This window comes from Solea solea, chromosome 17, assembly GCF_958295425.1.
Source record: "Solea solea chromosome 17, fSolSol10.1, whole genome shotgun sequence".
NCBI lineage: Eukaryota > Metazoa > Chordata > Actinopteri > Pleuronectiformes > Soleidae > Solea > Solea solea.
Genome location: NC_081150.1, coordinates 20,661,353 through 20,677,613, shown reverse-complemented (window position 1 = coordinate 20,677,613; position 16,261 = coordinate 20,661,353). Strand labels below are relative to the sequence as shown.

Here is a 16,261-nt window from a genome sequence, read left to right as displayed (position 1 = left end):
TAGACTCTGTTGTTGTTGTTTTCTCTTAAATCAAATCACATGCTGAGAGTCTGTGGTCAGCAGTGAGAGTCTGCTCTATATTTAACCTGTGCCCTCAGTGTGTGTGTGTGTGTGTGTGTGTGAGAGCAGCTGAACTATGAGACCACTCCTCCTCCACAGCTCAGCTCAGTTTATATACAGGAGATGATGAATGTCTATTAAAATGACCAGTGACTGTATATGTCACATTTTATTCAGTTTATTTAATTTAATTAATAAATACATTTTTATTTCATTCCTTATTATTATTATATTAATAATATCTTATTACAATTTAACAAGACGTTAATTAACAAAGCACAAATATAATACAGTTTAAATAAAATAAGACTCTGACTCTTTGTCTTGGGTATCATTTTTCATCATATTATGTCTCGCAAAATCATTTATTTCCCTCTCACAAAAACACAAAACCAGAACAAAACTTTAACATATGTCATCATCTTTATGTATATATGCATATTGGTGTTATATTGTCTTTATGTACAATATTAATTTTTTTAATAATATATGTATATAAAAATAAATAAATATATATATTTATTTATTTTACAATAGTTGAATTAGTGTGTGTGAAGAACAATCATCACTGTGGTTAATGAAACTCCCGGTTGTGTGTGTGTGTGTGTGTGTGTGTGTGTGTGTGTGTGTGTATTTTCGTGAAGCTAAAAAGTTTGCCAAACGTAAACATCAATGTTTTGAAAAAGCCTTCAAAATAAAAGCGTGACTCTTATTGTCCTCTGTCATTATTTCCGTCAAGGGTAAAATATTAAGTCAAGTCCATGTACATTACCGCCTGCCACCCCCTGGTGTCGAGCGTGGATTCAAATGTTTTTTTAATCTTTATTTAACAGGTGAAAGAGATCTCTTTTTAAAGGGTGACCTGGCCAAGAGGTCAAAAGGTCAGCAGGTCACACATGGTGGAATGACGTATTTAGACAAAATACTGTTTTTGTGGAATCAACCATTAAAACTTAGAGAGAGAGAGAGGCTGACTTTTGCAGCTGGTCGCACAAGCCCCTCCCCCTTCCAAGCACCTGTTTCTAACTGTCCAAAACCTGTGAAAAACAGAGAAAGAGATGGTGTGTGAGTGTCAGGAGGTTTTCAGGAGCTCCCACGTTTACATTTGTGAAAAACGGCTGTGAACTGACAGAGAAATTACAGTTTTAAAATCACCCTCATCTTCATTTTTAAAAAACTTCAGAGCCGAGTTTTAACATGGGGGTGAATGAAAGGTGATTTTAGGTGATTTTAAAAAAACTAACTGCAAGTCATATGAGAATGAAAACAACACACAGGTTTAGACGACAACCATAGCAACGTTTTTATGTAAAAATCTGTCTGTGTAGGTTGGAAAATAGTGGGCAGGAAAAGAGTTTGTTTACAGATTATTTTCATGGACCTCAGCTAGAGTGGGCCACTTTTAACACACTTATTATAAAATCTGAAAAGTCTTAAGTCTTGTGATCCGTTTAAAGTTTGAACCACGTCTCTGCGTTAAAGTATGACAACACTGTGAGGCTCCAAAGTGGGGTGTGATGATTTTTTCAACCGTTTTCCATTCATTTTATCCACAGTTTTTTGTGGATTTTTATCGCCATGGTTACTCGAACACTTAAAAAAGACATAGCACACCATTTCCGATTAAACGGTACGTTTTGGCGGAAGAGGAATAACATCGCCATTATGCCGTCACAATGCTTTTATTTTGAAGCCCGCTGCTGTCACTTCCGGCGGGGAGTTTGTTTTGCGCAGCAGCTTCGCTCCGGGGGGGCGGAGCCTCCCTCCAGCAGCTCTGCAGCTTCACTGTGTGTAAGCCTGTGATGAGGAGCACCGACCGCTGTCATCTGAGCGGCAGTATCATGGAATAAACATGGCCCACAACAGAAGCTTTTTCTTCGAAGGTAAGCGCTGACACTCCCGCTCCGCTGCTCCACTGCCCCGGCTCCACACGCCGGGCTCGCTGCCCACACTGAGTCCGGCTCCTGCGCCGCTCATGTCGGTCACAAAATATGTGAAGGCTCCTGAGCAGTGCGGCTAACACGAGCTAACGTTAGTTAGCCTCGCTCTGCTCACACAGCCGGGCTTTAAACGAGCTGCCAGGCCGGTGACAGCGCCGCATCTGTGGGTCAACAAACATGCACCACAGCGGCCAGGGATGGGCCTCTGGTTCGGGCCTGTTCGGCTCGATTTTATCTTCTTCTATTTAAACACTGAATCCGGTTCTCTGTTAGCTTAATAAGATAGCATCGTTCAGTCAGAAGTTAGCCGGATTTGTGCTGTTAAAGCTGGACGTGGCTACAGCAGAGAAAAATGCTTTTTCTGCCTCTAAAATAACACCAACCTCAACACAACGCTGGTACAACGTTTAAGAAATGCATAAACTATTTTCAAAGAGAAAGTAATATTATCATTTGTGTCTGAATTGACACCAAGAGACAGACACTCATCTGCTAGCTCAGAACTAGCCCGCTAACGCGTTAGCATCACATATTAGCCGGCTATTAGATGAAGAAAAAGAGTATTGCAGAAAATATCAATTTTTCAGTGTTTTTATTTTGCTTTTCTGTCCTTTTTCATGTTGACCTTCATTTTTTTGACAGCTTACATTCACAATTTAAATACTACGAGTAAAATGAGGTGAATAAGCAACATGAAAACAGTCAAACTGAGCTTTAATGACACAATAAACAGATACAACAAGATTCTATACAACCTGAACAGGGAAGCACTATATGGTTTTTATTTGCATTTGATATAATGTTAGTCCTGCTACAATTATTTGATGAATCGATGACTTAATTAATCGTCAACTATTTGAATACTTGATTAATTGGTTTTACTGTTTTTAATATTTAAAGCCAGTTTGTATGATTTTTCAACTTCTTAAATGTGACTATTTTCTAAACCCGAATCATTTTGTCAACAAAAACAAGACATTTGAGAACATCCATCATTTCCAGGTTTGACAAACACTGATCAACATTTTTTCAGTATTTTCTGACATTTTCTGTCAACTAATCGATTCATTCATGACATAATTATAATGAATTAAATTATCTAGGCGATGTATTCTGAGATTATAAAAGAGAAGAATAAGACTTCTGTGTTTCAACATGCAAGACTGAATCAATTAAATACATGTTTACTAAATTCATTGTCAACTGAGAAATCGTTTTGATTTGGGCTAATTGTTAAACTTAAAGTGTGTTATATTTCAGTTTCTTAAATGTGAACATTTCTAATCGATCGATCAAGAAAATGACCGACTGATTAATCGCTGATGAAAATGAGTGTTATTGATCGTCTGTTTGATGTTTTCTGCGCTGACTTCATTCACAGCAGAACTTCCACTTCTGTCTCTAGGACTGAGCTGAACGGCGTCTTCAAAATAAAACTAAAATGAATCATTTACTGCTATAGTACGTAACATCTAAATACAGTCAAGCTGCTGTTACATTCCAAGCACGGTTGAATGGTCATATTAGCAGTGTTTCTGGAGACAGAAGTTACACACTGGGGCATTTTGTTGTTGTGGCATCTACACACACACACACACACACAGGAGTTTTAATGAAGAAAATGTCTCTGTGATGTCTGTGCCTGTCTGTCTGTCTGTGTGTGTCTGCCTGTCTGTGTGCGTGTCTGTGTCTGCGTGTCTGTCTGTGTGTGTGTCTGTCTGTGTGCGTCTGCGTGTCTGTCTGCCTGCATGTGTGTCTGCCTGTCTGTCTGTCTGTCTGCCTGCATGTATGTCTGTCTGCGTGTCTGCCTGTCTGTGTGCGTCTGCGTGTCTGTCTGCCTGCATGTGTGTCTGCCTGTCTGTCTGTCTGCCTGCATGTATGTCTGTCTGTCTGCCTGCCTGTCTGTGTGTCTGCCTGCATGTCTGTCTGTCTGCGTGTCTGTCTGTCTGTGTGCGCCTGCGTGTCTGCCTGTCTGTGTGCGCCTGCGTGTCTGCCTGTCTGTGTGCGTCTGCCTGTCTGTGTGCGTCTGCCTGTCTGTGTGCGTCTACGTGTCTGCGTGTGTGCGTGTCTGTCTGTCTGCCTGTCTGTGTGTGTCTGCCTGTCTGTGTGCGTCTACGTGTCTGCGTGTGTGCGTGTCTGTCTGTCTGTCTGTGAGTCTGTCTGCCTGTCTGTGTGTGTCTGCATGTCTGCCTGTCTGTGTGTGTCTGCCTGTCTGCGTGTCTGCCTGTCTGTATGCGTCTGTGTGTCTGCCTGTCTGTGTGCGCCTGCATGTCTGCGTGTCTGTGTGCGTGTCTGTCTGTGTGCGTGTCTGTGTGTCCCTGCACTGACTGAGTGTGGCGTCTGTGATTCCAGGCCTGGACAGATCAGAGAGCAGGAGAGATGGAGGCTTCAAACACAACTGGAGCTTTTCTCTGTCTGGTGACAGTGAAGAGGAGAAGAGACATGAGTAAGCACTTCTTTCTTCTCCCCCGCCGCCAGCACTGCGCTGCATCACTCCATCTGTGTCTCTGTCTCTTTCTCTCGCTCGCTCCACATACAGGAAAAGACTCCACTGACACTTCCTGCTGAGGAGCAGCTTCTTTATGCTCGGTCTTACATCATGGTCTCACTCAGATCTCACCTCAATCCTAAGTCGTAGAAACTGGATCCTGATTGGATTCCCACCATTTAGGTCTCTAGTGGTTTCTTTATTTTACCCTTTTAACAAGGAATTCCAGCAAGTTATCCTGAAAGCATAGATCATGCTTTTATGACATACTGACACGCCTCCCCCTGTTGGGGTTGCCATTAAGGAAATGAGGTAAATCGTATTTTAGCCACTAAACAAAAGAGGTCAGTTTAAGTCTACGATGTCTTAAGAACATGTTCACGTCTTTATCTCACTTTTCCAACAGGAAACTGAAGTTTGTAAACCACTCACTCTCCCACACCAAACCCCATAGAGAAAACCAGTGATTTTAACATCACACACACAGGAGTTGTTGATCCACTGCCGCCTCCATCACTAAGTTCACATGTCTTATTTTGTCACTTTGGCTTTTAAAATCCTTTGTTCAGATTGACCTCAGTGACACAAAGTGACCACACGAGGCCGCAGTAGACCAGCAGCTCCTGTGTCCCCGCCAGCTAAAATCACTGAATTTCTCTATGAGGGCTGGTGTGGGAGAGTGAGTGGTTTACAAACTTGAGTGAATCTTTTAAGTGGCAAAAATGTGTTTTTCTCTGTGGCCTTCCTGGTTCCCAGCAGCAGGGGGCGCTCAAGGCACAGTCGCCGCTGACTTTGAGTCACTTCCATCATTCAACAATTCAAAACTTTCGTGTCTTTCAATCAACAAATGAATCGGTTAATTTAAGACGCACTGATGTGTTTTCTTTTTATATTTGATGGTTAAATGTTGAAGATTTTTCTGACTGATTTCATCTGCATGTTATTTAAATTTGATCCCTGTCTACTTCATTGGAAAAAAAACAATGATGTTCGACACAACAGCTCAAAACAAAATATAGAAATGAAGCGTGTTCATTAGAGATGGTGATAAAACACACACACTAATGCACATGATTCTGATGTCTTTCCTGATGTTTGTCTTGTTAGAGCCGGCGTGGTGAGCATGGAGGAGATGAGCAGGCCACAGTCGACCTCCCCTGAGGAGAAAAAGGTAAAAATTGCTCCCGCTTTGGCCTGGTTGGTTGGTCTGGTATTTTGTGGGGGTGTCGGTCCAGTACTGGACTAAAATAACTGGCAGACGTCAGAAGTTGACTTTTAATCACAAGGCTTCAGAGCTGGCAGGTGTGACTTTACCGTGTGCACTAAACGACACATCAGGCACGTGGAAAAACTGAAGACAGTCGGGCTGAAACGATGTTGGAGATGTGGAGTCAGGTGAAGCCCCAGATGAGTTTCATGTTAAAGCAGCACTATGCAGGATCACTACTGCCCCCTGCTGTCCGTTAGCGGAACACCAGCCTGGCAGGATCGAGTGCCGCTCTCGAGCGAGCGAGCGAGGACCCACACACACACACGAGTTAACGCCGAAGTGGCTTTTGTTTCGAAAAAAGCGCGAGAGACGGATGCACAATAATAAAAATCTACTGTACAGAAAACCACACCGTAACCCTGTCCTCTGTCCAGTCTCCCTCCCTCAGACACTTCACGTCCTCCGATTCAATCAGAACGTACGAGAACCGCTCAAATCATCTCATGAGGCCTCTGAACAAACCGGGACCCAGGAAACTCAGGTACCACGTCCGTGCTCTGCCGCCGCCGCTGTCGCAGCCTGAGACAGGTCCATGTTTGACTCCCTCCCTCTGTCTCTCTGTCTCCCACAGCGACGTCCCTCTGTCGGTAGCGACGTCCTCGCCGATGCCCAACAGAACCAACTATTTCATCATCAGTCCCGCGTCGCCGCCGGGAATCGTCTTACAGGGTCGACACTTCCAGCACGCACAGATGCCGTCTGCCGTCAGGAAACCGGCTCAGAGGTGAGGAGCACACAGTGTTAATGTAGGAAAACTCCTTTATCCTCATGTCTTCTTCCAGACGGGTCATGTGAAGGGATTATTGTGTTGATATACTCAGAGCTGCGGTCTTCGTGTGTCTGTTTTCCTGCAGAAACGACCTCTCCGCAACACAACAGGCTGTAGAGATGGACAGCATCGTCCTCACCTGTCCAGAGGTTCCAGGTGCGTTCTGACCTGTAGTGACTCTTCATCATCATCATCATCATCGTACTGTCTGTTAGCACCTGCTACAACGTGACTGATGCCACAGCGAGTAGACTTGAGTCGCGCTAGAAGTGTGTAATAGAGAGGCTCCGTAACTCCGCCTCTGATGGTGCTTTTCCACCACACAGTCCTGGCACGGCACGACTCGGCACCTCTGCTTTTCCATCAGTGATAGAACCTGGTGCTTTATTTAGATCCTGCTCTGAGGTTCAGCTGAGCCGAGAATGAAATGTGACAAGAGAGTCGTCACTGAAGAGTCACGAGCACGACGTCCGACACCAGAATGAAAACTGTACATCAACGTTTGAAAGAATTAAAAATCTACTTAAAGTTCCAAAATCCTACTTAAAGTCACAAAATCTTATTATAATTCCTAACTCCACGGGCCGTGCGTCTGGAGTGACTCATGGTTTCTTCTCTGTAACATTCCAGAGGACGAGGATTTGAACATCAAACGTCGCGTGCATCAGAAAAGGAAACCGCTGGACGGCTGCTGTTCTTTCCCCTCACAGGTCAAAGCAGCAGAGGTAACGCACACACACACACACACACACACACACACACACACACACACACACACACACACACACACACACTGAGATCAGATGGTCTTGGATTATTGTAACCTGTGGCGCCCTCTGTCTGTCTGCTTCAGCCTCTGCGGCCGTCAAACTTCCACTCGTTGTGTGTGAAGTGCAACAAGCCGAGCAACGGCGCCACCAAGTGTCACAGCTGCGGGAGCGGTGCGGCGCCGCCGGCAGCGCTGCTGCCCTGCCAGCAGGCGGCGCTCTCCTCCCCGACCCCTCGACCCCCCATCAGATCGCAGCCGTCCCCCGGACCAAACAGCCCACAGCAGAACTTCTACAAGCCGGCCACGACCACTAGGACGTCGCTCACGAGTGCCAGGGGAACTCTGCTGCCACTGAGCAACGGCAGGACGCCGCTGTCGGCCGGGACGTCGAGCTGCTGCGGAGCCAGGAACCCGACCAAAGGCAAGAGAGCGACCACCGCGAGCCAGCAGCACGAACTCAACGACCCCAGTGAGTGAAGACCACCGTGGTTTTATTTCTGCACACGACGAGGATTTTAGTCCATAAACTTTGTGCAACGTGAATTTCAAATTTAAAGACACCAAAACCAAATCAGTGACTCGGCTCATAAAGTCTACGTCAGTTCACGCATTTGTCTCAGTGTTTGTAAACCGCTCACTCTCCCACACCAAACCCCATGGAGTAAATCTGCAATTTTAGCTCGTGGGACACAGGAGCTGCTGGTCTACTGCTGCCTTGTGTGGTCACTTTGTGTCACTGAAGTAAATCTAAATTAAGATTTTCAAATGCTAAAAATTGAGTGCAGAAAGTGAGTGGGGGGGGGTTGACTGCATATCCCTTTAATCAAGACTAATATTTGATATTCTAATCCTTTGTCTCCGCTTCAGTCGTCCTGTCCAGCGATGACGAGGACGACGCCGACAATGCCAGCACAGGAAGTGTCAACAGGCTGGACAACGTCTCCCCTCGGCCAGCAGACTCTGCGCACTCTTCGCCGGCGCCCTCCGGTGGCAGAGTGGAGGCAGCGGAGAAGAGTGCAGGCGACCGCGAGGACATGAACACGGAGTTCTTTGAAGACGTCAACATGAAGATCACGCTGCCGCGGCGGGCTCGGATGAAAGACCAGGTCAGGGGGCAGGAGGCGGGTCAGAGTCGTGGTGTTTGTCGTGCGTTTGACAAAATAAATAATAATAATAATAATAATAATAATAATAATATTTTTTTCAGTTTGGAAATCAACCACCTGAGCAGTTTTCTCCGCGGACAAAGAAGCCAAAAGTGTCGTCTGACAAGTGCGACAACATCATACTGCAGTGTCGGAGTGTCAGGGTGGGAACTCTTCGCAGGGTTGTGACCAAACCCGTCATCGTGAGTACTTTTATTTTGAAGCACAGCCACTAGATGGTGCCCTTTTTCCCACTGATTCACCTGTCAGAGCAACATGAGCTCTTTGAAAGTTGAAAGTTTATTTTTATTGTTTATTGTTAAGCATTGACAGACGGAAATTGAGTAAAAGAAAATAAATATGTCTGTCTGTGGGCTTTTAATTTGAAAGCGATTAAGTTTGGGGTTTTTATTCCTGGTACGCTAAAGTCAACTAAACACACTTTAAAGGGAAAGTAAAGGGTTTTATTTAAGTGTAATTGTTTAAGTTTAGACTCAGCTTAAGAATATGTTCACATATTTGTGTGTGTGTTTGTGTGTGTGATGTTAAAATCACTGGTTTTCTCTGTGGGCTTTGGTGTGGGAGAGTGAGTGGTTTACAAACTTCAGTTTCCTGTTGGAAAAGTCTGTCTCACAGTGAGATAAAGACGTGAAGATATCACAGCCTTAGACATAGATTTTGTATAAAATGAACGTTAAATAAATGTTTTATTTGCTTTTTCTCCTCTCAGTTTACCACCACCAACGTCCAGCTGGAAACAGAAGGTATAAAGACGGCAGCAAAACTCCTTGTATTGTGTTGTAATTACGTTGTCGTTACAGTTTTTGTTGAAAGTGAAGTGAGCTCTGACGTCTTCTTCCTCTCGTGTGTCAGTGTCGGATTCGGAGTCGAGCGCCAAGACCATGGAGAACGTCAGCCTCCGAGCGTCAGAGCTGATCAGCTGCGAGTGGTGCAACGTGCGGAAGCTGCCCGTGTTGTTCTTCCAGACGACGCCGCTGGAGTGTGAGCGTCTGCGCACGCAGCTGAGCATGAACAGGGAGAAGGGAAGCGATTGGTACGACTGCACCAGCCACGGTGAGTTCATGTACGGCGTGTGTGTGTACGGGCGGGGGTGATCCTCAGGTCCTCAGAGTCTCAGGTCCTCAGGTCCTCAGATCCTCAGATCCTCAGATCCTCAGGTCCTCAGGTCCTCAGTGCCTCGGATCCTCAGAGCCTCACGTCCTCAGGTCCTCTGTTCCTCAGGTCAGGTCCTCTGATCCTCAGGTCCTCGAAGCCTCGAAGCCTCGGAGCCTCAGGTCCTCAGGTCCTCAGAGCCTCAGAGCCTCAGAGCCTTGGGTCCTCAGGTCCTCACCGCTGACCGGTTCTGTTTCTCTGCTCCTCCGCAGAGTCGGACGAGAAGTACATCGTGTTGATCTTCGAGAACGGGCTGGCGATGCAGGAGCAGATGATCCTGGAGGACATCCTGAACGAGATCGGCCGCGCCAACAACCTCGTCGGCTTCCCCGCCAAGCTGCCGTTTGAGGAGGCCAACATGCGCCTGGTCAACTACAACAAGGCCAGCAAGCAGAAGGAGGACAAGGTGAGCGGGGGACGCAACCGAAGGGGCGTGGCCTCACACGGCCATCACATGTGATGAAGCCTTTGATTCAGGTGCAGGTGGAACAGTGTGGCTCAATAGTGCCCTTATTGAAAGTCGTCATTTAAAAAATCGTCGTTGATTTTGATGAAACTTCCTGAAATGCACCCCAAACAGGAAGTCAGCCATGTTGGATTTCCTGTGTTTTTAAACACATTTGAGGTCTTTAGGAAAAGTGAATTAACTGTCAACTCATTTTATAATTGATAAATCTGTTTGTCTGTTTGTTTGATTTTTTAGCTTCTTAAATGTGAATATGTTCTGTTTTCTTTGCTCCATAAAACAAAGAATCATTTCCACAGTTTGACCAACACTGATCTAGGTTTTCAGATTCTGACTCTGTAGCGCCCCCTCGTGCATTTTTCCGTCTCTTGACAGATTTGACATTTTTACTAAACAAACAAATCGTGTTTAAAATTGGTGAAAAGACTAATAATTATGACACTTCATTCACTTTAAAAAGCGTCACATTTCCTCCAGTACCTGCTGATTCTCTAGATCGTCAATTAATTCACTGAAGTTATTGCAATTGATTATAATTATGAATCACTTGCTTTGATTTAAATACTCGTAATTATCGATAAATAACAGAAAAAACAACTCTACACCTGAAAAGAAACATTTAAAAGGACAAAAATCCCATCATAGATCAAAGGAGTTTTATTGGACAAGAAGTTGGGCTTTAAAAGCTCTTTATTGGACTCTGTATTTGGAAAATAAAGGTTTTTTGAGTTTTTGCAGTGATTGCTGTTGTTGTTGTTCCTCTGCAGGTGAAGCCGACGCAAACTCCTCCCAAAAACGCCCCGCAGGTCACGCAGGTCACGCAGGTCACACAGGTCACGATGCCCGTCCGCACTCGGATGTCCACTCGCCAACAGAACAGCACGTACTTTGAAGACGAGGACGACGACATGACCGACCTGCAGCCCACTTTCTCCGGACCAATCATCAAGTGAGTCTGGAACGATAAAGACATCGTAGACTTAAAGTGACGTAGATTTCACTCGATGAATTCACTTAAATTATGTCTCAATGTTTGATTTTCGTTGGTAAACGATAACCAATAAATATTTGAGGTCTTTTAAGTTTAAAAGTTGTCCTTTGACAGTGAAATGGGTTGTTCATGAACCACACAGTGACTTGTGTTTGTCTTCCAGGTTAATGGTGTATCCTCCTCCTCCAGCCAAAGGTGGCATCTCTGTCACGAATGAAGACCTCCACTGCCTTAACGATGGAGAATTCCTCAACGACGTCATCATAGATTTTTATTTAAAGTAAGTCGTTTGCTTCACGAACCAACGAACGACCTTCTAAAAAAAAGTTTTTGAAGATTTCCTTCACACTTTTTTTTTTTGCCCTTCTCTCAGATATTTAGTTTTAGAGAAGTTGAAAAAAGACGACGCACAAAGAATCCATGTGTTCAGCTCCTTCTTTTACAAGAGGCTGAACCAGCGGGAGAGGAGGAACGTTCCAGAAACCACAAACCTGCCGTGAGGACACGACCGCGCCACGACACTGCTGTGTGTTCACACGTTTGTCTGCTGAACTACAAACGCTGTCTCTGTCTCTCCCCAGAATCCAGAAGAGGAAGCACAACAGGGTGAAGACGTGGACTCGACACGTGGATCTGTTCCAGAAGGACTTTATTTTTGTTCCCATCAACGAGTCGTGAGTTCCACGATATTTGACGTTCAGATTTCTGTCCTGAAGGATTTGTTTGTTGAAGAATGATCTGATCGTTGTGGGTTTTCCATCAGAGCTCACTGGTACCTCGCCGTCATCTGTTTCCCGGGCCTCGAGGGTCCAGTGTTCGAGCAGAACCCGATGTCCCGGGACCCGTCTGCTGCGTCCAGCTCGCTTGTGGATCGTCCCTCGTCGGAGGAGAACATCCCGGAACACTGTCGTCCTCTATCGCCGGACGGAGACGGGCTGGACGTGTCCTCGGAGCAGCCGTCGCCCGGCGCCGCTGACGTGCCTGGAGAAGGTCGCCTCTGTGGTGACCTCGCCAACAACGGCTTCACAGACGGGAGACAAGACCCTTCCAGAACTTTTATGGCGGCCGGCAGCGTCCAAGCTGACGGCGAACAGCAATACACAAGTGAGTTTTAGTCTGACAGAGAACTCCTGCTGAGAACCAGCCTGAGACACAGAGACTCCCGGTCCATCTACATCACGTCTACGATATCTTTAAGGACATGTTTACGTCTTTATCGCACTGTTACACAGACGTTTGTAAAGCACTCACTCTCCCACACCAAACCCCATGGAGAAAATCAGTGATTTTAGCTCACAGGGACACAGGAGCTGCTGGTCTACTGCTGCCTCGTGTGGTCACTTTGTGTCACTGCGGTACATCTGAAGAAAGGATTTTAAAAGCCAAATTTACAAAATAAGACATTTGAACTTAGTGATGGAGGCAGCAGTGGATCAACAACTCCTGTGTGTGTGTGTGTGTGATGTTAAAATCACTGATTTTCTCTATGGGCTTTGGTGTGGGAGAGTGAGTGGTTTACAAACTTCAGTTTCCTGTTGGAAAAGTCTGCCTCACAGTGAGATAAAGACGTGAACATGTTCTTAAAGACGTTGTAGACTTGGACTCACGTAGATTTTGTATTAGCTGAGTCTTTTGTTAAGTGAATCTTTGTCTTCAATACAAAACCCCATAGAGAAAATCAGTGATTTTAACATCGGTGTGATGTGAGTTTTTTCTGTGTGGCTGAATGATAATTGTTGTTGGTGTTTTTTTGCAGGTGAGTTGCACAGAATCAGCGTCTGTTACGGTTCAAATAAAGAAGACGACACCTACACCTTCTCCGACGACCAAAGCTCGTGTCAGGTGACTTGTTTGATTTCTTCTTCTCTCTCGTCGGTCACGGTGATCTGGAGAAGATTTACATGAATGTTTTTTAACTGGTAGTTTAAATTGAGTGTGTGTTTGCAGGACGAGTGCAGTGAAGACGAGACTCTGGCTGAAGACACGCTCAGCGCCGACGCCTCCAGTTTGGCCTCAAAACCAAACCTGTGCAAACAGTGAGTGGATGCATGTTCTGGCCTCTAGGGGGCACCAGTGCTCTGATTATGCTGATTTAACGTTACAGTGAGCACAAAGCACAAGTGTTTTATGAAAGTTCACTCAGTTGAACACAGACATGAGAAACTAGAGGTCACCCTGACACTGAATCAAACATTTCATCTCTTGTCTTGTGTCACCAGGCCTTGTATTCTCATCATGGACTCGCTGCGTGGTCCGGCTCGCTCCACTGTGGTGAAAACTCTCAGAGAGTAAGTCTAACAATTATTATTATTATAATAATATGTTCTTAAGATATCGTAGACTTAAACTCTGTCATAGATATGAAAAGAGGAGAAAAGATCATCTTCCACTGAGGAAACTGAGCGTGGGTGCATTTGTTTTAGGTACCTGGAGGTGGAGTGGGAGGTGCGTAAAGGGAGTCAGCGGAGTTTTGGGAAGGACGTGATGAAGGGTTCAAGTCCCCGTGTGCCTCAGCAGGATAATTTCAGTGACTGTGGAGTTTACGTCCTGCAGTATGTGGAGAGTTTCTTTGAGGTGAGAGAGAAACTCATGTTAACTCACTTTATTCACTTTTCTGCCCTCGTTTTTTTGTTTTAACAAACTCCTTTTTCCCCCCCCATCGGTAAATTTAAGATTTAATTTTAAAGTTAAGTTAGGTAGAAACTTTTTTTAATACTTTGTAAAATTAACAGGATCTGGTGTTTATTCAGAGATATTTATCATTTATTTAAATATTGATCATTCAACTGAAAAAACAACAAAAACCTCCACGTTTTTCCCAGTTTCCAATAATCCACGTTTTCCTTTTCTCCATGCATAATCCCATCCCAAATTTCCAATAATCCACATTTTCCCAGTTTCCAATAATCCACGTTTTTCTTTTCTCCATGCATAATCCCATCCCAAATTTCCAATAATCCACATTTTCCCAGTTTCCAATAATCCAAGTTTTCCTCTTCTCCGTGCATAATCCCATCCCAAATTTCCTATAATCCACATTTTCCCAGTTTCCAATAATCCACGTTTTCCTCTTCTCCGTGCAGAATCCCATCCCGAATTTCCAATAATCCATGTTTTCCCAGTTTCCAATAATCCACGTTTTCATTTTCTCCATGCATAATCCCATCCCAAATTTCCAATAATCCACATTTTCCTAGTTTCCAATAATCCACGTTTTTCTTTTCTCCATGCATAATCCCATCCCAAATTTCCAATAATCCACATTTTCCCAGTTTCCAATAATCCAAGTTTTCCTCTTCTCCGTGCATAATCCCATCCCAAGTTTCCAATAATCCACATTTTCCCAGTTTCCCATAATCCACGTTTTCCTCTTCTCCGTGCAGAATCCCATCCTGAATTTCCAATAATCCATGTTTTCCCAGTTTCCAATAATCCACGTTTTCCTCTTCTCCGTGCAGAATCCCATCCCAAGTTTCCAATAATCCACGTTTTCCTCTTCTCCGTGCAGACTCCCATCCCAAGTTTCCAATAATCCACGTTTTCCTCTTCTCCGTGCAGAATCCCCTCCCCAGTTTCCAGCTGCCGGTGAACCTGAGCGACTGGTTTCCTCAGCAGAGGATGAAGACGAAGCGCGACGAGATCAAAGAGCTCATCCTGGACATCCAGCAGCAGCAGGACGTGGAGAGGGAAGAGCTGGCGCCGTTGGAGGCTCCGCCCACCTCGCCAGAGGAGCCCGAGATTGAGGAGACCTGTAGCCTGACCACGAGTCAGCCACCGAATTTAGCCGTGAGCCGCTGAGGTGGCCCCGCCCACCTGGTCCTGAGCCTGAGGATTTGATGATTGTCTGCTGCTGGTTTCACTGAAACACCTGAACTCACACACACACACACACACACACATCTTTACGTTTGTAATAAATAAAGAAGTCGACGTGTAAATACGCAGGAGTTCTTCCCGCTGCCTTTGTAATTTTACTGTTTTATGAGAAGTGGCTCGTTAATTTATGTTGTCATGGATGTTCTTCTGTTTGGGCTCAGCCATCGTTTCTTTATCCAGCTGTGTAGAGGAAAACAACAACAACAACAGAACCCAGAGACTACGTCACTGTTGTGTTGTCATTTAACCAAATCCACCGTCTGGAAAATAAAAAGCCAGGTTTCACAGCGCTTGACTCGCAGACGTCGTCGTTCACTGCTTGTTGTTTCTCTTTCAGTGTCGAGTGAATGGATTCAAGTTTTCAGCATTAAAACCACTTCAGATGAAAGCGCACACATTGTGTGTGTGTGTGTGTGTGTGTGTGTTCTATACAAATGTCTTATCATTTTAAAGATAAAGTTAAGGGTTTTTGGAATGTGGAGACGCAGAGGCTCACTCTGATTTACATCAGGTTAAGTCTACGACGTCTTTAAGAACGTGTTCACGTCTTTATCTCACTGTGAGACAGACTTTTCCAACAGGAAACTGAAGTTTGTAAACCGCTCACTCTCCCACACCAAAACCCAGAGAGAAAATCAGTGATTTTAACATCACACACACAGGAGTTGTTGTTGATCCACTGCTGCCTCCATCACGTGTCTTATTTTGCTGATTTGGCTTTAGAACTTTTGTTAGGATTAACCACAGTGACACAAAGTGACCACACGAGGCAGCAGTAGACCAGCAGCTCCTGTGTCCCTGCAAGCTTAAATTGCTGGTTTTCTCTATGGACTTTGTTGTGTTGTTTTTAAACACTTGACTTAAGACTTGTGATAATAAAATCTACATCAGTTTAAATCTATGATATGTTAAGAACATACAAACTGAAGTTTGTAGACCACTCACTCTACTGCTGCCTCGTGTGGTCACTTTGTGTCACTGAGGTGAATCTGAAGAAAGGATTTTAAATGCCGAAGTGACAAAATGAAACGTTTGAACTTAGTGATGGAGGCAGCAGTGGATCAACAGCTCCTGTGTGCTGTGACGTTAAAATCACTGGTTTTCTCTATGGGCTTTGGTGTGGGAGAGTGAGGGGTTTACAAACTTCAGTTTCCAGCCAGTTTCATGGCTAGGTTCATCTGAACAAAGGATTTCAAACAGTGAAGTCATAAAAATTAAAAAAGAGAGAAAAGAATTGGAGTTAATTGAAAAAATTCAAGGTTTATGGGATAAAAGTTTAATCATTTTAATAAATGTTTTCCAAAACTTTCTCTT

At 44.7% G+C, this 16,261-nt stretch overlaps 1 protein-coding gene across 1 annotated transcript; it reads left to right on the top strand.

Annotated features, from left to right (window-relative positions):
• Window positions 1-1,795: 1,795 nt before the first annotated feature.
• senp6a (SUMO specific peptidase 6a) lies at window positions 1,796-15,248 on the top strand. Its single transcript, XM_058614023.1, has 23 exons — window positions 1,796-1,943; window positions 4,353-4,446; window positions 5,596-5,659; window positions 6,133-6,239; window positions 6,330-6,482; window positions 6,613-6,683; window positions 7,158-7,252; window positions 7,381-7,765; window positions 8,164-8,402; window positions 8,504-8,644; window positions 9,172-9,205; window positions 9,315-9,515; window positions 9,827-10,020; window positions 10,848-11,029; window positions 11,235-11,351; window positions 11,445-11,567; window positions 11,653-11,745; window positions 11,835-12,175; window positions 12,828-12,913; window positions 13,019-13,107; window positions 13,291-13,359; window positions 13,495-13,645; window positions 14,630-15,248. Exons 1-23 carry the CDS (start codon window positions 1,913-1,915, stop codon window positions 14,867-14,869), a joined length of 3,300 nt encoding a protein of 1,099 aa, XP_058470006.1. The 5' UTR covers window positions 1,796-1,912; the 3' UTR covers window positions 14,870-15,248.
• The last annotated feature ends 1,013 nt before the right edge of the window (window positions 15,249-16,261 follow it).